The sequence below is a fragment of the Dicentrarchus labrax genome, unplaced genomic scaffold (assembly GCF_905237075.1).
Source record: "Dicentrarchus labrax unplaced genomic scaffold, dlabrax2021, whole genome shotgun sequence".
In the NCBI taxonomy this organism is placed as follows: Eukaryota; Metazoa; Chordata; class Actinopteri; family Moronidae; genus Dicentrarchus; species Dicentrarchus labrax.
Window position 1 is genome coordinate 13,274,840 of NW_026136714.1, and position 23,815 is coordinate 13,298,654.

General features: G+C 38.5%; 4 protein-coding genes across 5 annotated transcripts; 1 reads left to right on the plus strand and 3 right to left on the minus strand.

Annotated features, from left to right (window-relative positions):
- Nucleotides 1-74: 74 nt before the first annotated feature.
- Nucleotides 75-4,191, minus strand: LOC127375616 (intracellular hyaluronan-binding protein 4-like). Of its 2 annotated transcripts, none has more exons than XM_051421676.1 (9): nucleotides 4,085-4,191; nucleotides 3,699-3,963; nucleotides 2,976-3,177; nucleotides 2,076-2,195; nucleotides 1,879-1,950; nucleotides 1,735-1,815; nucleotides 1,015-1,186; nucleotides 590-778; nucleotides 75-331 (listed from the first exon to the last, which is right to left on the minus strand). In XM_051421676.1, the coding sequence occupies exons 1-9, from the start codon at nucleotides 4,139-4,141 to the stop codon at nucleotides 266-268; spliced, it is 1,224 nt and encodes a 407-aa protein (XP_051277636.1). In that variant the 5' UTR covers nucleotides 4,142-4,191; the 3' UTR covers nucleotides 75-265. The 2 variants fall into 2 exon arrangements, with proteins under 2 accessions (XP_051277636.1, XP_051277635.1); XM_051421675.1 differs by having other exon boundaries at nucleotides 2,055-2,195; nucleotides 4,085-4,189.
- Nucleotides 4,192-6,984: 2,793 nt separating this feature from the next.
- znf367 (zinc finger protein 367) lies at nucleotides 6,985-11,969 on the plus strand. Its single transcript, XM_051421678.1, has 5 exons — nucleotides 6,985-7,670; nucleotides 8,527-8,677; nucleotides 8,903-9,022; nucleotides 9,425-9,563; nucleotides 9,691-11,969. Exons 1-5 carry the CDS (start codon nucleotides 7,392-7,394, stop codon nucleotides 9,941-9,943), a joined length of 942 nt encoding a protein of 313 aa, XP_051277638.1. The 5' UTR covers nucleotides 6,985-7,391; the 3' UTR covers nucleotides 9,944-11,969.
- slc35d2 (solute carrier family 35 member D2) lies at nucleotides 9,272-15,883 on the minus strand. The gene is made up of 12 exons (XM_051421677.1): nucleotides 15,653-15,883; nucleotides 15,431-15,464; nucleotides 15,214-15,300; nucleotides 15,063-15,130; nucleotides 14,886-14,957; nucleotides 14,619-14,687; nucleotides 14,417-14,519; nucleotides 13,625-13,717; nucleotides 13,457-13,524; nucleotides 13,273-13,351; nucleotides 12,960-13,042; nucleotides 9,272-12,527 (listed from the first exon to the last, which is right to left on the minus strand). Exons 1-12 carry the CDS (start codon nucleotides 15,778-15,780, stop codon nucleotides 12,407-12,409), a joined length of 1,005 nt encoding a protein of 334 aa, XP_051277637.1. The 5' UTR covers nucleotides 15,781-15,883; the 3' UTR covers nucleotides 9,272-12,406.
- Nucleotides 15,884-19,935: 4,052 nt separating this feature from the next.
- ccl27a (chemokine (C-C motif) ligand 27a) lies at nucleotides 19,936-21,874 on the minus strand. Its single transcript, XM_051423289.1, has 3 exons — nucleotides 21,731-21,874; nucleotides 20,942-21,056; nucleotides 19,936-20,686 (listed from the first exon to the last, which is right to left on the minus strand). The coding sequence occupies exons 1-3, from the start codon at nucleotides 21,792-21,794 to the stop codon at nucleotides 20,575-20,577; spliced, it is 291 nt and encodes a 96-aa protein (XP_051279249.1). The 5' UTR covers nucleotides 21,795-21,874; the 3' UTR covers nucleotides 19,936-20,574.
- Between the last annotated feature and the right edge of the window lie 1,941 nt (nucleotides 21,875-23,815).

Here is a 23,815-nt window from a genome sequence, read left to right on the forward strand (position 1 = left end):
CACATTTCCTACACGTTTGTTCAAATGGTCCCAGAATTGCATTAAAAAAAATAAAAAAAATACACTGCTACAAGTTAAACTTGCAAAAGCATTTATTCTCCAGGAGTCAAATGCTGAACAGTGCCTTTTGTGCAATAGAACAAAATAAATCCAGTACAATAAAACCCCAAAACCGTAAGAACTGCAGAAACATGAACAATTTCTTTTAGCAAGTGTCAAGTGCAACCAATATTCCCCCGCAGGATGTAAACAGATGTGAATTCAGTTATCTTCCTGCTGAAAGTGCTGGGAAGTCTTCTGGGTCATCTGGGTTAGGAGCCAGATCATCCTCCTGGTGGGAGAACAGACATTAGAGACAGTAATTAAATAATACATTAAACTCAGATGTGCTTCCACTGGGGTAGCCTACATTTTATGTCCTAAAGGTATACACATACAATCAGCTGTTTCTTATGGGGAGAGTGGTGAAGCCAAACTAGATGGAAGTGTCACATTTGGCACAGCGTACCATTCTAAACTGGGCATTGTGCTAAGAATTAAAGTTAAAAAAAGCCTTGAGACTCATTAGCATTAACAGTCGAGGTCATACCCTCTCCAAAATGGGCTTGGGTCTCTCTGGGCGACTGGTTGGGCCGCCTCGTGCTCCCCTTCCCCGACCACCACGACTGGGGCGTCCAAGACTCCCGAAATTGATGTCCAGAAGGGAGGTGATGTCATTCACAGACCTACGGAGGAAGTTGCCGTCATCCTCCATGTCCTCCACGGTCTCCTTGATGTTCTGCAGACAGGAGTCCAACAGTTACAACAAAATACAATATCTCAATTAGCACCAACCCCCGCCCCCCCCCACATCTAAATTTTTGCTGTGATTACATTATGGTATTTAGATCGTTAATACAATATTGCTTGTAGTCTTCCAGCAAGCTCTTCGTGCCAAATTACGGTCCCACTTTTATTATTAGGCCTTCCTTGTTTTCTTGTGAACAGAATCCTTTAAGTGCCTTACAGTCTCACCTCTATGTACTTTGACTGGTGGATGACCTTGGCTTTGGAGGGAATCTTGCTCTCTGCTTTGCGGATATTAAACTCCGCCTTGGGGCGACTTATCTCCTGCATGGCCCTCCACTCATCTAGTGTCATCTCCATGGCAACCTGGACCACCATCTCTCCGTCCTCTTCCATTGATCTATCATAATTGGGGACAAACTACATCCTTCAGTCCACTTTTGAAGTTTCCATATCTTGAAATGTAAATCTAGTGTGACACTATATATATATATATATATATATATATATATATATATATATATATATGTATATATATATATATATATATATATATATATATATATATATATATATAATACATACATACATACACACACACACACCACCATTATTGGTACAGTAACCATTATATTGTTGGAAACCAGGATGTGTTTTAAATGTACCATTGCAAAAAAAACATTGCAACAAATGTTATCTAGACAATAAATAAACCCAATAGCTGATTTTTTCTTTATCTCTTACATATTTAAGTTTGTATCAACTTAAACATTAGCTTATTGTGCTGAACTGAAACAGAAAAGGACATTGTATGCTAAAACACAACAGGCATTATTTGTAGAAATAAATTTCCCTATATTGGGTAGTGTAATCGTTACAAAAGTCACTCTTGACAGATTAAACTGCTGTTGAACCGGGTGATGTGGCAGATGCTTATGTGTCACTCACCGATTCTGATTCTCTTCCTCCACGGGCATTTGGGGCTCCTCAGATTTGACTGGAGCATCGGATGTCACCTCCATTAACTCACTTCACAAAGAAAGGGACATGGACAAACAGAAACACGTCTTTGTTAATGAAAGGTTCACCTACCTTGCAGCTTCTTCAACACTGCCCCAGTTCCAGGGTCCTCTGCCTCCTCTCTTTTCCTCAGGAGAGATACCTCTGCGATGAATGTTAGAGAAGTTGTCAACACGCCATCATGAAAGAAAAATCAAGAAGAGCACAAGCCAATTAAACTGGACTACAGCATGAACACAAAGGCTTACGTTCCATTGTGTCGATCATACTCTCTCTTGCCCCTCGGGTTGAAGTTGTCCGAGTTCCTTGTGTATCCTCCGCCTCTTGCTCCTCTCCTACCTCTGAACCCCCCTCTGCCACTGAAGTCAGATTCTGCATTATACGAAGGCCTGTGGACCAATCGAAATAAGTTTATTCCTGTGACAGCTCCTGTACTTTGAACGCAACTGATGGAGTATTGCACTACATATAGGCCATTGGTTGTGTCTGTATTTTGGAAAAAATGACAGTACTTCAGTGTTGAGTAGTTGAGGCTTTAAGTCTGGGTAACATTACCATTCATAAGTTACTGGTCATACCAGACCAAGCAAGACTGTAGCAGCAAAATAAAGCAAGAATGTTTCATTACTCATGAACTTTATTATTATTTACTTATATTAAATGTCCAGTGTGGGATTTATTGGAATCTAGTGGTGTAGCTGCAGACTACAACCCCCTCGCCTCGGGGGGAGCCATGTATCCATCTAGAGCCATGTTTGTTTGGGCTACTGTAGAAACACGGCAGCCTCCATAGAGGACCCACTTCTACTGTAGATAAAAACAGCTCATTCTAGGGCAACGAAAACAATCTTATTTTCAGGTGATTATACAGCAATAAAAACCTACCTGCCAATAGACCCTCCTAAATGTTACACACCTTTAAGAAAAAGAATATTGTCTTGTTTTAAATAACATTGCTTACTAAGAAGAGAAATAAAAATTAAAAAAAAGGGAAAAGAATTCCCTTTCTGCACTAAAAACTAAATATATGAAACACGTAAATAACATTTTACGCCTCTTAATTTGGACACATTTCAGTTAGTGGTGGTGCTGTCTAAACAGAACATTACAGTCTCTGAAAAAGCAATACACAGACACGTGTTAGCCTCCGTTTGTATGAGAACACATACTTGGAGATGGAAAACTCCTGTGGGTACTCCACTTGGTTGGCCCTACGTTCCCCGAAGGCAACCCTCTTCATGCCCCTCTGGGTGTCATCTCTGCCATCTCTGCTGTCTGTCCCTGGTCTGGGACGTCCCTGCTGCTGCTGCTGCTGCTGTTGTTGCTGCTGTTGTTTCTGCTGCTGCTGCTGCTGCTGCTGCTGCTTACGAACTGGAAGACAGAAGGTGAAGTAGAGATATATTCAATTGTGTTGTGTCACTTTATTCCCCTCTTTGTTTGCCAATGATTTGAAAATCTTACCTAAATGTCTGGACAGTCAAATCAAAACAAAACAGCCCCTTTTGGAACCATACATCTATAAATCTCATTACACTCCAATACCACAAAAGATATTGGCTTGATTTTGAATCTTAGAGAAAATGTATGTCCCCCTTTTTTCTGCAGATTCAGCAGATGGTTTGCCCTCGTGTCAGAAATTAAAAAGTATGAAATTAAATGCAGTTCTGAATGTGCCATAAAATCAGGAGAATGTCATTTAGCTTCAGATAATCCACCACAGCCACCCAACCCTGAAAAGCATGCACATGTGCTCCAGCAGCCTCGCTGACCTTGCATCATCAGCAGCTGACACAGCCTGAGCAAACTCTTGGCTCGACTAGACAATCTAGAAATACTAGCATCTGAGAGAATAGTTTGGATTTGGGGTGCGTAAATAACGCAGACAAGCTCACCTGGAACCGGGTCTAGACCGTCCGACGCGACGGGGAGGCGCCTATCCTTCTGCGACTCCTTCTGGCCAGGTTTTTTATGCTTGCCCTTCTTATCCTCCTCTTCCTTCTTCTTTTTCTTTTTCTCCTTCATCATTTCAACTTGGCTCATCAGGTCAAACGGGTCAGCTTCGTCGTCCAGAAGATCCCCGAACCTGTTCGCCACAGCGCAACCGTATGCGTCCGGAAGCATTTTTTGTTTGGTTTTGTTTTGTTTTTCTTTTTTAGCCTGTGTATGTTGAAGGGGAGAACAAGTACAAAGAGATATTGCCTCCTCAAGATCAACACATATCTTGTAAATAGTAAACAACGAAAAAAAGATATAGCTGAGTCAAGAAACGAGCGTTTGCCTGTGCCGCTACAGCAGAGGAGAGCTGCGGACGGTAGTTTCCTGCCCCGGTGAACATCCAACAAACGCTCGCGACCCTCTGTCCACACTTTTAAGTGTTTGCACGTGTGCGGACAGGCGAGGCCACGCCCCTGCGCTCATCAATAGGCCATTCGCCAATCAATATTCATTACACAGACTTGGCTCCGGTCCTCGGCCAATGTTGGTGGATTATTCTCTGCTTAGTCAGGTCCTGCTGTTCACACTGGCACAGAGACTGAAGTCAAATCAAATATGTAACATTCAACATTTAAGAAATATATATTTTTTAGTTAACATTAAATGACAATAAAAGCTGATAATTAACCTAAAGCTGGTTACAGTTAACATTAGCTTAAGAGTGCAGTTTTATAGCTCAAAGGCTGGTGTAAGTATAGTATAATATAGTAGGTCAACGCAGGGGTTCCCTTTCTCCTTAAGGGAGACTCATGACCTCTGACTTAGGGACAATTTTTTTTATGGATCTTTTATATTAAATTCAAAACTGTACAATTAACCCAAGACGTTTGTGTAAAACGATTGATTTAGATGAATTTTGACACTTGGCCACTGTTCTATTAGAAAATTTACTTTACTTTTACTCACAGAAGTTAACAAAATGCTGAGCTGAAGACCTACTGTGTATATTTTTGAAGTTTTCTAGCACAAATAAAGCTTCGGCGACCCCCAGTTTGGGAACCATTGGGTTAAAGTTAGATTAGTGTGCTAACTAGCTGCTGTTGGCATCTAGCATTAACCCTATTTTAGATATCTATACATCTGTATTATATACAAGATTTCCAGTTAGTTCAGTTCCAAAACTTATTTAGTCGACTGAGCCGTTTTTTTATGTTTGTCTTTCCTTGACTTAGCTGCATTTATTGGTGCCTGTAAGTGGCAGCCGCTGTCCCCGTCCTGACTAGCTGGTGGCAGTATAACTTGAAGCTTACTGACCTGAAAGCTTTGCTGGCACTGAGCTGAACTTAACTGCACTTGTCTGCACTGGTCCATCAGTCACTGAACTTTCTGCCTGTTGGGCTCCTGGGGAACCGAACTGAACTGAACTGAGCTGTTCATATCATACATATTTTCACATTTATTTATCTTTCTATCAAAACCTTAGCAAACACTGTTTTTTATGAAAAGTGTCAGAAGAAGGTAGTATATAACATTTGACACAGCAGCACATGGGCATGTAGTACAACAATAGAATAAAATCAATACAATACAATGAAATACAATAAGATATAGGAATAATATAGCCTACACAATGTCTGCATGTATTTATTTATTTATGAACTCAGCTGTGTGTAGGAATGCAATGATCATTAAGTGGTCTTTACTTTTCCATGTCATGGCTCAATTTGAAGGATAATCTATTTAAGTCTGCACATTTCCCTTTGTATACAGCTTGCACTAAACTGTGTAGATCTGTGCAAACTCCAGACAAAACCTATTTCCATTTGTTGATCATTAGACATGACCAGCCAACTGATATTTATAAAATAACTTTATCAATGTACATATTTTTCTTGTATTTTATCAATAAATTTAGGTCTGCATGCCTTAAACCTGATTAAGCTGTGTCACTCTCACTAGCAGGATGAGTCAGGATATATTTATGCATAATGAAACTTAGCTACATCTAGTGGTCAGAGGAGAAAGTACAAGTCTGTGGTCTCAGCATACAACATACATTGACTCCATTAAAACTGATATCACTGTGTCAGTATTAAGGCATGTAAAGAACTACATATACATATATAAGACTGTAGTGCATGGGCTCCAAGAGATGAGGGTCCTCTAGACAGTTTTAATTACACTGAATAGAATTTAAGTGAGCACCCAAATAAATAATCATAGCACTATTAAAAATATATTATTAATCACCAAAAACACCAGTACATTTAAATTCAGGTCTATCGTGTGTGTGTGTGTGTGTGTGTGTGTGTGTGTGTGTGTGTGTGTGTGTGTGTGTGTGTAGCTATGATCTGGATGGTGTGTTTTTTTGGCACAGTAAACAGGGGCAATTTGTTTTAAAGACAGTAAAATGGATTTGGATTGCCTTTAACAGTGAATGAGTGAGAGACAGACAGGCTGACAGATAGGCACATAATGACAGACAAAAGGGCTTCTGTTGCACCACGGTGAATACATTCAGAACTAATGGGACACTATGACTAAATCCTTTATTTCAGTTATTCATATGGTCATATTACTTTATATTTAAACCCATTTGGATGTAATATCTCAAACAATGCCAGTGGGCCAAAGTGGGCCAATTGAAGACATCATAATCTGACTTGTAGCTTCTGTCAAAGGTCTTGATAGATCATACTTTTCTGTTATACCAAATCTTTATAAAAACATAGGGTATACAGCTTTAAGTAAACTTTTGATGGAAAAGAGAAATGTCTTTCCCCCCATAATTTACACCACACAAACACAATTTCAAATAACGTTTTGTTTCTATTTCTCTTTCCTCTCACACAGTACACCCTTTGTTCAAGTATTTCCGCCCTACACGGATTACGTAACTTTGGCGCCTCTGAGCCACCGTTTCTTTTCCCTTTAAATTGACCAAAAATGTAATAACATAAACAGACTCCTCAGCGCGGGAAAGAGCCATCTGCTCGCCCGCAATGTAAAATTAACCGCCCTTCCCTCTCATTGGCTCCGCCGAGGCCGAACGTGCACTCTCCCTCGTCTCCATTGGCCAATCTCGACGTCGGCGTGCAAGAGCGCGCGTCAAGTGTTCAAATCTCATTGGACGAGAACTCTTAGGCCAATCATTCCACACGGAACGCTGTCTGCTCTTCCCATTGGCCGACGGGCTTGCTGGGTGGTTCCATGTGGCTGTTGCCATTGGCTACTTCTGACACTTTGGACCGGATCCCTGCAGCCGATTGGTCAGTCGACTGCTCAGGCGCGATTTTGCAACGCGGGACAACTCTCCTGTGGGCGCACACAGGTCAGTTCAGACGACCCGCAGCGAGAAGAAGCAAAGTTTGCGATCCGTTAGTAAACCGTGAGAAGACCACAAGAAAGAACACTCATCGCCATCATCTTCATATCTTGTCTTTTCTGGATACTTTGTAGCGAAGAACGGATCCGAGATTTTTTTCTGTTCCTCTTCGGAAATGAAGGACATATTCACTCCGGACTGAAAAGGCGCACTATTTATGACCCTTTCTACCTGTTGTTTGCTGTTATAAGCAGTTAGAGTGAGAGCTTTTTACAGTTTTTAACTTAGCTTTTGCGACCAACACCGGAGTTTTGACGCCCGTACAATGGCCGATAACAAGCACCCGCATGTTATTTTCTGTAACGACTCGCCCAAAAGAGTTCTGGTGTCTGTCATCAAGACCACCCCGATTAAACCCAGGAAAGCAGAGGCCCTGACGCCCACGAGCCCCGGGTTCAGCGACTTCATGGTCTACCCGTGGAAGTGGGGGGAGAACGCCCACAATGTGACTCTGAGCCCGGGCTCGGTGAGCGGGGCTTCATCGCCTACCGGCACCCAGACGGCCAGGGAGGCGGACACGGATCCTACACCAGACCAGATCAGGGTATGTTCAGGTTATTTGAACGGTAATGTTACTGAATACAAAGCTTTGACTCCTGTTTTTAGCACAGTGTGATTTAAGAGTATTATTTAAAGGCTATAATTATTCTTATACGACAGTGTGGAGCTGTTGACAGCACTGTAACACACGTACAATACATTCACGAGTTCTAACCACGCCTCAAATATGTTTAACTACTTGTAATAACACCAGCTTTAGGAAGAAAAGGAGTGCACGTATGGTGATATTAATAACTTTTAAAAGACGCAAACGAGTCCAAACTGAGTCTTTATGAAAGAATAACACACTGATATAATACCTCATAATGGCACAACTTAAAATGGGGGAAACTGTGTTTGGAGTCAGTCTAAATATGGCCGAGATGGAGAGTCATTTAAAAAGAAAAAAACGCCCGCGCATTAGGGTGTGATGGTGGATTTTAAACCCCAGTTACTTCCTGATTCTGGAGCAGCTGCTCATACATGACGTCTAGTCGCGCGCCAAAAATGTAACCGGATGTGAATGAATTATAATGGACAAACGTGCAGTCCTGCAACAATGTAACACGTGAGCTGAGCTAAGGAAATGATGATTGATATTATGTTGCACTGTATGAAATACACACCACTGATAGGACTACTGTACAGGGTATTTCTTTATAACAACAACATAGATATGTAATAACAGTATTAACATGAATACCAGTTTAAATTGTGCTTCATGAACTTGATTCATATGTTGTAGATTTATTAGATCATAAAAGTATTAAAACGTGTTGTATTCTGTCAAATATGGCTGCTATTTAATAGAAAAAGAATTGCTTAAGGTGTTACTAAATTCTGTGTATTCTTTCTGTCAGGATGGTATTCGCAGAGGGCGTCCAAGGGCTGACACTGTCCGGGAGCTCATAAGCGAGGGCGAGACTTCGTCCAGCCGTATTCGCTGTAACATCTGCAACCGGGTGTTTCCCAGAGAGAAGTCTCTTCAGGCTCATAAGAGGACACACACAGGTGAGAGGGACAGGGAGGTGGATGCAGTGAATTGTTTTTTTTTTTAAAAGCATTATATTATATTATAATTGGCTTTTTGTCAAAAAGGACAGGGGCTTTGAGAAAAGGTGTGTTCTACGTTTTCATTTGTGTTCACGTTTGAAAGTAGTGTACTGTATGTGTATATCATATGAGAGGCAAAACAATTACAATACCATTGCCTCAACAATATCTCTTTCCCCGCAGGAGAGAGGCCCTATCTGTGTGACTACCCAAATTGTGGGAAGGCATTTGTCCAGAGCGGTCAGCTGAAGACGCACCAGCGGCTGCACACCGGGGAAAAACCCTTTGTCTGCTCGGAGAAAGGTAGGTTTGAAAAGTAGATTTTGGAAATGTCCATGCTATTGAAATGAACAGAGTTTTATTAAAGTGTTATTGTTTTGAAAAAACAACAGTCCAAATTGGTACTTTAGGTACTTTCCAATGGCATGAAATGTGGCTCAGTTAGTGTGACTGACTTTTAATCAGTGGAGTTATATTTGAAGCATTTGGAAAGTACCCAGTAAACACAAACCTGACAGTGTAACTATCTATTGTAACATAAATGTACAAGCAGAAGATTAAAAACATTTTTATTGACAACAAAAAATCAAGACATTATTTACTGATAAAAAAAAAAACAGATCCATTCTTTCTTTTTAAAATAACAGATGAACATAACCTTTAGTGGCTTAGTGCATCTATTTATACCTGATGCTTTCTCTGCAGGATGTGGCAATCGGTTCACACATGCCAACCGCCACTGCCCCAAGCACCCTTACTCCCGTCTGAAGAGAGAGGAACCAAAGGACGGCCTGGAGAAGGCCCAGTCTGTGGATAACAAGGCTGTTGCAGAGTGGCTGGCAAAGTAAGTGAATACACAAGACTGCACACACCAGTGCTCTTAACAGGTAGACTGAGCAGGAATGACCTGTTTTGCATAGTAGAACTTTTCTGCGTAGATTGTATGTTAATATACTCTCATGTCCTTGCAGGTACTGGCAAACCCGTGAACAGCGTGCCCCTACAACCACCAAGGTGAAGCCACAGGGCAAGGCGAGAGCAGAGGACCAGGAGCAGCAGGATCCCATGGAGTTTCTCCAGTCCGAAGAAGAGGAAGAGGCCGCTGAGGAGGAGAAGGGCAGCCAGGGAGGAGGAGGAGCCGCCAAGCGCCGCCTCCAGGAGCAACGAGAGCGTCTCCACGGCGCTCTGGCTCTCATTGAGCTGGCCAACAACCTGTCTGCCTAAACACCTACCCACGTCCTGATCCTGGACTCCCATTCCCTGTCCCTCATACCTCCATCCGCCTTCCTGCAGTATGTGCTGTAGCTAGAAATTGTTCAAAAATGCAGATCAATGACTAGTTTAGTTTATCCTATCAAGTTGTAAAACCAGACTTTGAGAAAGAGCTGAATTGGCCTGAGATCAGTATTATGCACAAGCATCATCTATTTAACCCCTCACAGCACCAGGAAGGCACAAGCTAAAGCACCTTATTCAGCTTCCATTTTATCCTTTTAGGCTGCTATAATTGTAGATTTGACAATATGAAGAATGTCTTTCTTTCTCCTGTCTTCTAAAGGCAGAGAAAGAGTTTGTTTTAATTTGTTTTGTTTGCACTTTGATGGTAACGAGTTTTTTTTTAAGTATGTTGTGTTGAGTGTAACAGAGTGTGTATGACTGATGTATATATGGTTTAAGCTCAGATGGACAGAATGATACAGGGTGTGGTCAAACATAGGAAATGTTAAGTTGCGTTCCAACTGTCAGATGGCCTCTCATCATGCTCCCAGGTTTCATCTTCAGCATTGTAAGCATACTTTAACTGCCAGTGGTGGTAGAAACGGACTGAGAGAGGATTGGTTAATTCTCACTTATAGAGCACTCTCCAAGATGTATGCATAGGTGGACAAAAAAAAAAAAAAAGGAGAAAAGTCAAGGGGGCTGGATCTGCATGGCGTGTAATGGTATGGTCATTTTTTATATGCGAGTGAGAGGTGATCATTGCAAGCCTAATCCAGAGGTCTGGTTAAGCACAAGACTGAAAAAAAAAAAAAATCCAAACTTTGACAGCTTTTTTTTCCCATTACATACACATTATATCTGCATGACATTACCAGAGGTGTGCAGGAAGTCCACCTCTAGCCCACTATACTGCCTGCTGGATTTAGCTACAAAAGTATTACAACTAATATTCTACAATACTTGGTTCAAAGGTTCAGAGTACCTTTAAAAAATATGCCATATTTCCATTTTAACAGCCGTTTTTTCTGTGTCTAAGGCCTAAAGTTGTTTTCCAACCAGATGGGACTTGTTTTTTTTTTCTACAATGGATATCAGTCACCTTTTATATTAAAAGGTGGCAGACCAGTTATGATACGGGCATAGCATCATGGATGGTGTGTGGTGCTTCATCTCACTTCAAAGGTTAAATTATGTGATATTTATTTCACCATATTTTTTTTTTATTAACATTTTGTTCAACTGTTCGAGAGCCCTGGAATCATTTGATGTCAAATATTCTGGCATCACGATTTAAAAAACCTAAAATCAATTTAGAATATGCCAAATACATTTAAACATCCCATCAATTTTGATAAAGCACTTACACCCCCCCATTAAGTCTTGGATTGAGCTTGCAATGCACTGAAGATTAAATTTGTCATACGTGTCCAGGAAAATGGCACTTGTTTCAAAAACTGATTTGTGTAGTGCTGGGTGTTTCTTTTCTTTATTTCCTCTTTTTTTAAATAACACTACATCCTTGAACACTGTATGAAGCCTCTCATAACTGCCCTGTCTGGTTGTTTTGGTAAAAACCCACACCAACAACCAGTCACTCCATCACTCTAGCTGTGATGTTTGAATCTGTCTGATTTACAAATTACCCACGAGGAGTTGTGAAACTGGAAGGCAAGTGAATTGTTGATAATCAAAACACCAAATGATTTATTTTACCCAATTATAGTATATTTTTAAGACTTTCTAACCCGTAGTCTATTTGTGGTTCGAGAAGAGTATGGCATTTAATATATACACATTGTGTTTGTTAGAGTATTGAGTGTGCACAATATGTGGAGCGCTTTGACGTTTCAGTCATTTTAGTTTCAGTTTTCCCCTCTGCTAACATCCTCCAACAGTTTGTGACATGTATAGAGCTTGCTTGGTAGACATTTTATTACACATTTCAAAAGGTAAGATTTCTCTGACAGGTTGTCCACACTGTTATATAATTGTTGGTCTAAAATAAACATTCACTGAACTTGACCCAGAATTTATGTGTCCTTGTCAATTTATTTAGTCACGATTTATAAGTGAAATTAAAAAGGTAGCACCAGCAATGTATCCAGGGGAAATGAATACATTGATAAAACAAGGTTCCATATGTAGTATTCTGAAGCATTGTACATATTATTTTTATGTATTAACTTTTTATTGCAATAAGTTAACATCTTGTAACAGAACTTAAAAAATGAGGCCTTCCCCCTGACTATCACAGTTGCCTGTGGATTTATATCAGGTTGCTGGCTGCAGTTTAAATAATGGCCACCGGTGTCATTACTAACAATGGTACACATATACCATATGTTACCATGTTACATATGGAACCTTTAAATTAATATAAAATAAAAGTGTAGAAGCAATACTATGCTCCAATATGGAGCAGAACAATGCCACCAAGTGGTGAATGCTAAAATATTGTCCATTAAGTTAGTACTTCCCTGTTGAATCTTCTGTAATGTGAATCTTCAGCTCCTTTTCTCCTGCTGTGCTACTTCTCGATGAGGTGGTGTTAAAGGTGAAATATGAGTATGCTAGTCCACCTGACATGCTGCAAAGCAAAAGATAAAAGCAATCAACTGTTAGGCAATGGAAACTAATTGTTGCTAGAACTGCTCAGCTGTTAGACAATGAGCTTTAGTTCTAAGATGCATGTTATAACAAAAACAACAGGCATATTAGTCTTAGTGGTTAATAACGCATTAACTAATCTTATCTGAGTTTGTATATTCTTGTTTTGCTCTGGATTGGAATTTGGCTTGGCAATGGAATTAAATCTCACAACGCTGCTCTTATCAAACAAGAAATGTAAATTTGTTAAGAAATGTGGCCTCATATGTTTGACTGTTTGGTCACATCAAACGCTTCTGACAATTTTCAGTTGTAGTCAGGTAAGGCTTATTACTGCATTTAAAAGAAAAAAGATGTTGTTAATCACATATATATTAAACACAATACAAATGTGTAAACAAAATATTCTTACCATATACTGAGTCCAAGGAAGTTAGCCCAAGAGAACAGGTAGTCTCCACCCACAAAGATGCCAATATAGGCTACTGCAACATTCTGAAGAAAAATGTAATATGGTATTATAACCTTGTCAGCAGAAATCGGAGAGATAAAAAATGCAACAACACATGCGTGATGTAGAATCCAGACACAAGCAGGCCAGAACTTTAAACATTTTTGTATCATTAAAATAATACATTTGGACAGTTGGACACTTAGTGGAGATACAGTATGCACTGTGTGTGCTTTCTAGTCTAAAAATAGAATGCTTATCAGTGTGTTCTTACCTTTATTGCTCCCACTACTGTGGTAGTAAGTGCTGAGTTATAATAGCTGCACAGGACTATGGAGTACATCAGCACAAACCTGAAAAACCAAACAGTCTTAAAATAACTGGATAGGCTGAGACAGTATTGGAAAAATGCCACAAAGGTGTAATTAAACAGTTTGAACTCAATTATAGTGACATACCCCATGAAGCAGGACACGAGGAAACACATAATAAATGTGGCTTTAACCCAGTCCTCATATGCTACTGCCTGTGGATCAAAACATACAAGGTGGTCAAACAGGAAAAGCATACAGTTTTGGGCACAAACACACAGAAAGAAGTCACTGGATCACAGTTACTATATGTACCTTGTGTAAATCTCCAGTAAATGCACTTGCCATGAGAGTGGGGATGATAATGATGAGTGCATTGTAAAATAAGACACCATATTTCCCAAGGCCCTTGACAAAGCAAGAAGAAAATATTAGATATAGTGTGACCATAATCAAACATACACAGGTCATTTGTGGAGATGTAACAAAGAGCAAACCTAAAAAGTTACTTTTACTTCATGGTGTTATTGGAAAGTATCAATAATTAATTAATAATATTTTACCTCTATGAGGCAAATAAGTCAAAGGCTGTCAGTATTTAAAATCATAATAGGGACAAGAAAGTGGGGGGTTTTAAAATATGTGGTTGAGAGGGTGTCACCTGCTATTGTCCTAGCTTAATATTGTTATATTCTTGTATGTATAGTGTGTGTGCCACTGAGGAGATGGTGTGTTTGAGATCCTGTTTGCTTAAAGGGTGGCCTAACAGAATCAAAGCCACCTCCTTTGTTGACACCATATAAAGTAGTAAAGTATAAAGTATAAAGTAAAAACTCTAACATCCAAATTTTCTTTAACCATTCTTGATACTATAGCATGCATAGAATATTAATGTTAATGTAATCTATCGACGACACACTGTATGAGCTGTTAGTAACTGTCCAAACCCACTGTTTCCTAGCAATGGTCTTCGGTGAACAAAGAATTTGCGAGGACAGCTGTGTAGTAATTCAATCTTGTTTAACCGTATAATTTGTCAGGTACCAAATAAAGCAGTTAATCACACCTACACAAACATTTAGCCGCCAGTAAATCCTGTCTATGTACCTCAGTGCCAAGTTTCTTCTTGGTGTACACACTGCTGGCGGCAGTGAAGGCATCATTGAGCAGGATGAAAGTATATCCCTCCACATCGAAGGCCAGGTCAGAACTGGAGGAGAGGGGCAGATGTCAGGAAAGAACAGGTGTTTTGTCTGCATTAAAAAAAATAAAAATTCTACTTCAATTTATTTACTTTGAATATCCATACCTTGCAGCAACCATGGCACCAAGAACTATGGCTGCGACACTGTACACAAGGCGCTTAGAAAACGTTTTTCTGAAAAAAGGAACACTGAAACATTCAGACCAAAAACAAAAGCTCTTATTTTGTTAATTATAAACTTATTATAAATCTCCATGTCAGAGTGCAGCATGATACATAATGTACGGTACTTTCAGACCAGTTCTGTCATGAGGTTAACTGTCATTTATAAAGTGCTCCAAAGCTCCAAAAACAATATATAAAATGTCTTACCTTAGTATATAGACCTCCAAGATCATTGTCATCAATATGGTGAATTTCCGTAACACTGTAAACATGGGTAAACTGTAAAAGACAACATGTTTTTCAGAAGAGCACATAAATGAGCACTGTGAAACTTAAGGACCAAAGTCTGCTAAATTAGATAACATGAAGCCAAGCTGGTTAAACCTTAGTTTTTTGGTGCTCGCCAGTCCCGTTATATGGTTCCCAACATACAGCAAAGGAAGAGGGAACATCTGGCAAGAGAATAATAGATAGTTTGAAAAACACAACACAATTGAATAAAAAGAAAATAAATGTTTTTTTGAGCAACACTTACTTTTAAGAGTACAGTTCTGTCAAAATCTTGAAACTGGATTGCTTTGCTCGTTTTGGCAGCATAAAGGACAACAAGAGTGGTGATCATCTGAAAGTGAGCAAAGTGAGCATGAAATGTGTGAGTGTGTGTGTGTGTGTGAGAGAGAGAGTGAGAGAGAGAGAGAGAGAGAGAGAGAGAGAGAGAGACAGAAAAAAGGAGGTAAAGAAAAACCACTCACCTGACCAATTCCCAGACACATGTAGGAGGGAAACCTGCAAAACCACCACATCAAGAGTATTAAAGCGGGCTCAGTGTGACTCCATGAATCACTCATTCAGTGGCATAAGCTCCCTCTGTGTGTGTGTGTGTGTGTGTGTGTGTGTGTGTGTGTGTGTGTGAGCCTTTCTCCGTTGACAGAGCATGAATGACTCGATGACAGCGCGAATAAAGCGACACATACCTGAAACTGGTCAGCACTGTTTTATTCACCACCGTGATGAGAAACGAGCTGCCGGCGTAAAACACGGCGGAGAAGAACTTGAGTTGGACGGAGTGTTCAACAGTTTCTGGACAGGCTTTGGCGGACATTGTCAGACACGAGAAAGACACCTTTACAAACTGTTCTTCTGAGGCGGAGTAATTCCTGGTTTTAGTGGCAGGGACTAGACGGCGGACGTCAACCACAATGGTTGGTCCATCCTTAACAGGAAGTCACGTGACATCAACAAACTTTTAGAGAATCTTTTTTTATTTTTTTATTTTTCCCATTTTCCTTGCAAACTTTATTTAAACAAGCTACTAATAACTGGAGCAAGGGGGATTTATTAACTTCCTTTTCCATCGTTTCTCCTTAATAGACAATTTTCACAGCAGCCATTTTGAGATGAAATAGGTTAAACCCTAGGTGTTATCAATGATACTTATTAAGGTTCAGTTCCATTTAGTGTTGCAGAGGCTTTAATTTAACCGTAATTAGCATCATTGGTAACATTGGTGGTGTTTACCCTACTATTTGATGTTAAACTGGCTGCTGTGAAAAAGTAAAAGTAATTTTCTTGATTAATTTGAAAATCTGGTCGAGTCTTGCTTTAAAAAGTCTGGACGTGTGGAAAGTTTGCATAACCTGAGCTTTATTTCTGTTAATCATCTTTTTTTCGCCCCAATCTGTAACTTAAACAGTTTGTAGTGGCAAATTACTCAAGTTTACTGCTAAGCTTAATTACTTAATAAATCTACAACCTACAGTAAACACATTGTTTATCAGACTGAAGCTCATGGCTTAAAGGATGTGGCTGCAATGAGCTGAATTTCAACTCATGCATGATAGTTAAACATGCAAATCCAAAACCATGGTACATAAAGTATGTGGACGGAAGACTATACTTATTTTTGGCATAATAGTGTTGTCACACATTTGCAAGCTCTTCGGCTGACTCTACTGGTCAGTAGCTCACATGTGGACATTTTACCTCGGTAAACGGTCATAAATGATTAGCTACAGCAAATGTTCTGTTAACATATGTAACCATGTACAGCTTAACCCAGTTTTAATGTGTACATATTTCACTAACAAGTATCTCTTCATTCTGTGGAGAAAAAAAGATATCACTCAAAGCCTCATATCATATACGTATATATATATATATATGTGTGTGTGTATATATATATAAAAATGCAGCAGAGGTAAAAACAAATAGAGATACCATTAGACATGAAAAGTGGTGTGCAAAGGAATGTACTGTACAACTGTGATCTTCATTGATATTAAACTCCTCCCCAGGTTTGAGTGTGTTCATGCTGAATAGAATATATATATACACACACATATATATCTGAGGAACTGTATGCTAGTTATGCTAGCTGTAACTAGTTATGCTACACTGTTAGACTAAAAGTAGTCACCACACTTCAGTAGGTAAGTAAAGCACTTTCTGTAACACTCTGTGTGCTGCACCCATAAATCTGCGGTTTGGAAGACAATAACTGTTACCAATAGATCTGAGTGGATAAAGTTGTACTGGCATGTTACATTTGTTGAGACAATTATGCTGATAAAAAAAGCACTTTGTAGAAGAAGACTACTACATTACCCATAGTCATTAATCTGAGACCTGAGATGCTTGATATCAGATTGTATGGTTTCTCAAAGCCATCTTGCTAATATGTGCAGATTATTATTCATTGTTTATTAGGTATTAACAGAGTCAAGGGCTGTAACAAGTTGTCTGAAAGTGAAGATAAGATCAACCAAAGCAAGCAGGATGATATAATTTTGGAGTCAGTTTCCTGAGTGAAACTAAGCAGAAAGTACTGTATGCAGAATGTGGTGCTACTTTGCAGGGGCACGTGGGTCTGCTTGTGTCGAGTACATTACCAGACAAACATTTTCTATTCAGCATGAACACACTCAAACCTGGGGAGGAGTTTAATATCAATGAAGATCACAGTTGTACAGTACATTCCTTTACACACCACTTTTCATTTCTAATGGTATCTCTATTTGTTTTTACCTCTGCTGCATTTTTCAGCTACTTGTAGTTCTGTTTACTTTATCTTTGTTCAACTTTGTTATCATTGTTTTTATTTGTATTTTTATTATATATATATATATATATATATAAAAAACACTGAGAGCAACTTGAGTCATATTCATACATGTACACACACTTGGCCAATAAAGCTGATTGTGATCAGTCTTCCACTAGAGGGTGCTATTGCATCATATCTGTGAAGTCTTTTTTCGTAAAAGAAAACATCTTGAATTGATAGAGCGGTGTTAACCACAGGCACTTTCTTCTTCAGATTCACTTTTAGCAGTTGTTTGTACAAGTCTGCTCTATTGTATTCTTACTTGCTTAGGGCCATCTATTTCTCATTTACATTAAAGTTGCAAATAATAATAATAAATAAAATAATAAAAATTGATCAACTTTTCAACATAATGCCTTTTGAGGCAAGATGAGGCACAGCCAAACCTTCCTGACAGTTTAATGCTGTTGATGATACAGTGCCGGGAGAATAATGATAACAGATTAGGCTGTCGGCAAGAGTTCAACATTGCACAGCTGTGACATGTTTTGTGTGTTTCTACGGTAACTTTGTGCTGTGACCCCATCTGACACTATCTTGTTTGTTCTCCCAATATTTTTTCATACACTGTTGCTGATGTCATGGGCCCTGATTGACATTTTAACTGCTGGATTTGCTGGTGTGGTGACAAATAAGAACTTTTTGGGTGAATAGCTCAAGATGTCGAAAGTCTCTTCACATTAAAGGCTGTTTGACAACTGGAGAAACTTGTTCTGACTCAAGCAGACACATATGAGAAAGTATTTCTAAGAGCCAGAGTGACTCAAAGGGCAGATTACTGCAATTTGCTGCAGGTGGTTTTCTGCTGTTTCAAAGAGATGAGTTATTCATCATCATAACAGCCATCTTAACCAGATTAATAGCTCTATGTTGGTGACTGTGATTGAAGTGGTGAACAATAGATTATTTTTCACCTTATTTTGTCAACCAGCTTTTACATGGCCACTTTTGATTGATTTTGATAAGACGTCACCTAAGTCCAAAATGACCACATAATGGGTGTACTGTATAACTGGGGTAGTAATAGGACTCAAAGTGAGGATTCACATAAAAGCTTCTGAGTAATCGTTCATGAATGTAACCTGGAGGGCTGTACAACTACAGCAATATCAGATGCAGCCTGAGGCCTGTTCTGAGTTTGCTTTTGCTTGTATTTGTGCACAAAACAAGCAGATTTATTTCACACTTTTCCGGATTGAATGTTTAATGCGGCAGAATACTAAAAGCAGTGTCAGCATTTCATGGGTGCGCACTTTCTTGCAGCCTTAGATGATCTAAAGCACCAGTATGCAGGATTTAGTGGCATCTAGTTGTGTTGTTGCTGCAACACCCTCGCCTCACCCTCCACATATTTAGCACTTCAAAATGTAATACCTAGTAGTGAAGTCAAGTATTAGAGATTGCATCTTGACAACACTTTAGTAGTATTTAGTAGACAACCATCCATTATTGTTTTATTTAAGTAAGTAAAGTAATTATCTAAAAATCTGAGTGAAATGTTGCGGCAGTGTTGGATACAATCTTTCTTAACACCGTTTTTAAAGAGGATCACTCACTTTGGAATGAAATCAATCAGCTCAGTCACGCTTTCAAGAAGCTTTTAGCCTTTATGTAGCAGCTTGTCTCTGTGGGATTAGTCAGAGGAGACAAAGGAGGGGAGCGGGTCAGGGTTTTGATCAGAGGAGAAAACAGAACAAGGAACGTTCATTTCCATTTTACTTTCATTTCTTTAAAGATCTTGAGTTACATTTCAAGTTACAATAATCATGGATTACTCATATATAAAAAGTTCCATCAGTAGTCTTTGAGTGCTCAGACGTCTCTTGCTCTCATCATCTGGCACAAATAGGTTATGACAGAGAACACTCAGATGTGAAAATGTATTACAAAATACAAATTAAATTCAGTATTAATATGATATTCACGAGTGTCCACTGATGCCCACTGTTGGCCCAGACCATTGAGCCTTATAGCTTTATCAGAAAGTCCCTGAAACAAAATTTGGACCTGTATCATTCTCAAAATACTAGTTAGTAATACCTAATAGCAGTGTTGCATTCAGAACTCTTTTATTAGATCATCATCACCACGACTGTAGACATTTGGAGGCACACATAAAAATAACATCAAAGGAAAAACAACACACGAAAAACATTTTATTGAGGCTTTTTATTTTTTATTTTACAATTTTTGTATAAATGCAGCAGTGAAAGAGGTATTCACATCATTTTCAGTACAAGTAGCAATACCTATAACTCCATTATAAGTAAAATGTATGTAGAAGTACTCTTAATGCAGAACAGTCCCTGTCAGTGTTATATAATTCTATTACTGGATCATTATTATCACTACATTAAAATGGAAGCTGCACTTTAATGTCACAGACAGTTGAGCCGATTTAACCGCTTCACATACTATTAGGTAATTTAATTTATAACATAATCAGATTATATAAATCATTATATGTCTTGTATTTAAAATATTAATCTGAAAAGTAACTATAGCTGTATAAATTTAGTGGAGTAAAAAGTACAATATTTCCCCCTAGAATGTTGTGTGATAAAAGGTAGTAGTAGTATAAAATGGAACAACTCAATTACAACCACCTTCACAAAGTACAGCATGTGAGTTAACGTACTTAGTAACTTTCCACCATTGTATATATGTAGTAGTGAATAGCTGCTTTTCACAAGTTAATCTTGATATTTTGCATAATTAATAAAAAGAAACAATCACTTTTGTATGTATAACACCAACTGTAGAAAACACAGTACACAAAGTTTGTGAAATTGTTCATGCTCTGTAAGCTCCTCTCTTTGAGTGCTGCTTCCGCATAAGCCTTTCCAGGTATTTCTTATAGCTGAGATCAACACACATGGGCCTGTCCCTGCCCTTTAAATGCAGTCTGTGAACAAACAAGAAAAGGAAATTATGTTTCAGTTTCAGACAACAGCAAAAAATATACCACATTTTTTCTATATGTAACCATATTACATGACTGCACTCATCCTTATGGCTGAGCATTTAATTTAATTGTCATTGCTAGTTTTCCACAAGGTTTAGACTGTATACAGAATAACATGAATTTGATATGAATAAAGGATTCTATACTGCAGAATCACTGTAATCATTTGGTTCATTATTGATCTTCAACACTTACACCAGTGCACGGATGTCACAGGCGCCGTCACTTGTCTGCTCTTTCCATCTCTGAACCTTCAGCAGCAGCCGTTTGGGGATTTTCTGTGTTGTGATGCAGCATTTTGCAATGCCAGCTGCAATGCGGGGTTAAGAACAATTATGAAGAAGTATGTTGGACATTACAATTTTTTTATAATGGAATATTATAATTGATTGAATTATTTTTAGACTAATGAATTGTGTCTTCAATCTTCCAATTACTGTGATTGGACATGTTATACCATTTAGATTTGTACAACAATATCAGGGCTTTACGTTTTCCTAGAGCACATTATACTATTTGGGATGATTTGGGGTTTGACTTTAAAGATAATAGCAGATAAAATGCAAAAAAAGTTGAACATCAATCATCATCATGCTGGATACCTTAAAGCTGAACAGGACTGAAGGTTTTGTATGACACTATGGTGATTACTGGATGACAGAATACTCCCACTTAAACTGATTCAACTGACTGAAGGTTCACATGCTGGAAGTTTAATACCATCTCTCTATAACTAAAGCTAAACAGCTAACAACATCTCTCTGCTTTTCCTACAACACATGCACTTGCTCATTTAAACTTTAGATGTCAATATGAACAGAAATATGCCACTTAATGCATTTGCACCATACAGAGAAAATGGTTATTCAACCACTGTATTTTCCCCAAAAAACCTAAACATCTCTGAATGTACACTTGCAAAGCATGCACATAACTTATCCTCATATAAAAACTGATTCAATTGTTTTTTTACATGATAGTTACCTTCAGTAGAGGTTATGGCGAAAGCACACAGACAGACAATCACAAACGCAACTTTTAGATCCATGGTGGCAGCAAATGAGTGGAGGGAATTGTTTCCTCACTGTTTATATACTGGGACTGAACCCCCCCCTTGTGTGAGTGTGTGCCCAAACTTTCCATGACAGAGTAATTAACCCGCAGTCTGTGTAAAACTCTTCATGAAAAAGAATTTAACTTTCATTTTGAATCCAACTGCTGGATGAATGTGTGGTACAGGTATGCTCGACACAGACAGGCTGCAACAGGTTTAATAGTCACTCTTTTAACAGGATTTTATTTGATTGATTGATGGAATGAAAACTCTGCAAATGCCACACCCAGAGTCACGAAAGATAGGGTTTATACGTCAGGTTAAACAATCAAACTCAAATGGAAACTTATTCAGTCCAATGTCAGTTTATAGTCCCCCTCCAGTCTAAAGTGTACAGTTGGATGTTTGATTTTCACTGTGCAGAATGATATATGTGCAAAAGTCTGACACAAGAAGAATGCTTTTACATTCATCTGCTGAAAGTGGAAAGTTTGGCCTGGTCTTGTTTGAAACTTCAGTGCACAAACACTGAGAATTAGGAGACCTCTTGTGTCCAGAAGGAAAACCTTAGAAGTGAACAAAATTTGCATATTCATATTTTAATAAGGTGGAAAACATCACACACTTATTGTTCCAAGCAGACTATTTGTATATGTGTCTGGAGAGGATCTTTAAGCAAAAAAAAAACAACCAGGTCTTTAAAAGCCTTTAAACAGTCAAACATCGGCATAAAAAGAATCAGGAGAAATTAGACATATCATGTTTTATATTTAAAGTCTTGAGACAAATTATGTATGTAAATTGTGTGACTACAACGTGGCTCTGTAATAATGTTTTGATGTTGAAAAATAATTTATACCTAGTACAGGTAATGGAGTAATGATCATGGGAATAATCCTTCAGCCTGAGTTCAAGCTCATGAATCAGTGGAAAGAAGAGATAAAAATAATAATTTACTGAGTCAGGCAAATGATATCTAAAATTTGGCAACATAGACATCAATACTTGTCGAACAAAAGATTTAGGTGTTGACAAAGACTTGAATGACCTAAAAGCAAGATAGACTGTTGACCTAACACTGCAGACGCTGCACGGCAGGTGAAAAGAAAACATTTTGCATTCATTGTGTGCTCAGGTGTGGCTGGTTAATCTTTGTAACATGTTGTGCAATTTCTTTGAATGTGGAAACGGTACAATATAATTACGGTGGAAAAAAATCTGAAACTGCTCCCCAGGGGAATTTTTATGGTAGCATGAATACTTTATTGACTAACTGGATGTTTATTTGAATCTGGGAAAGCTGATGATGTGGTTAACAGTCAAAACGAGAATAGTGTCTGTGTAATGTTTGGTTTGCTCTTCAGTTTTGAGCATGCAACACTACCTACCTGATCCCATAATAAGCCTTCAAATCACAAGACTTATTTTGTTCCCTTACTGTCAGTTTGACATAGGTGTCAGCTTGACACTTTCTGACACTTTTTTTGTAAATTCAATCTGGAAGATTTGTTTTGATCACATTATCAAAATGAGTGTGCTTTATCCATTTAAATGTGTTAATATTGGATTGTTGATATAATATTAAAAGGTCCAGTGTGTAACACTTAGGAGGCTCTATTGGCAGAATGTAATATAATATCCATAGTTATGTTTTCATTTGTGTAAAATCATCTGAATATAGGAACTGTCCAGGTCCTTCTTATAGCTGAGATCAACACATATGGGCTTGCTCCTGCCCTTTAAATACAGTCTGTGAACCAACAAGGAAAGTAAATTATGTTTCAGTTTCAGATAACATCCTTATGGCTGAGCATTTCTTTTTATTGTCATTGCTAGTTTTTATGGAGAATGGAATGGAATATTATAATATTAATATTATATTATAATAATTTCTGTGATTGGAAATGTTATACCATTTAGGTTTGTACAAAACAATATCAGTGCTTAACCTTTTTCCTAGAGCACATTATACCATTTCGGACTATTTGGGGTTTGGCTTTAAAGATAAGCAGATA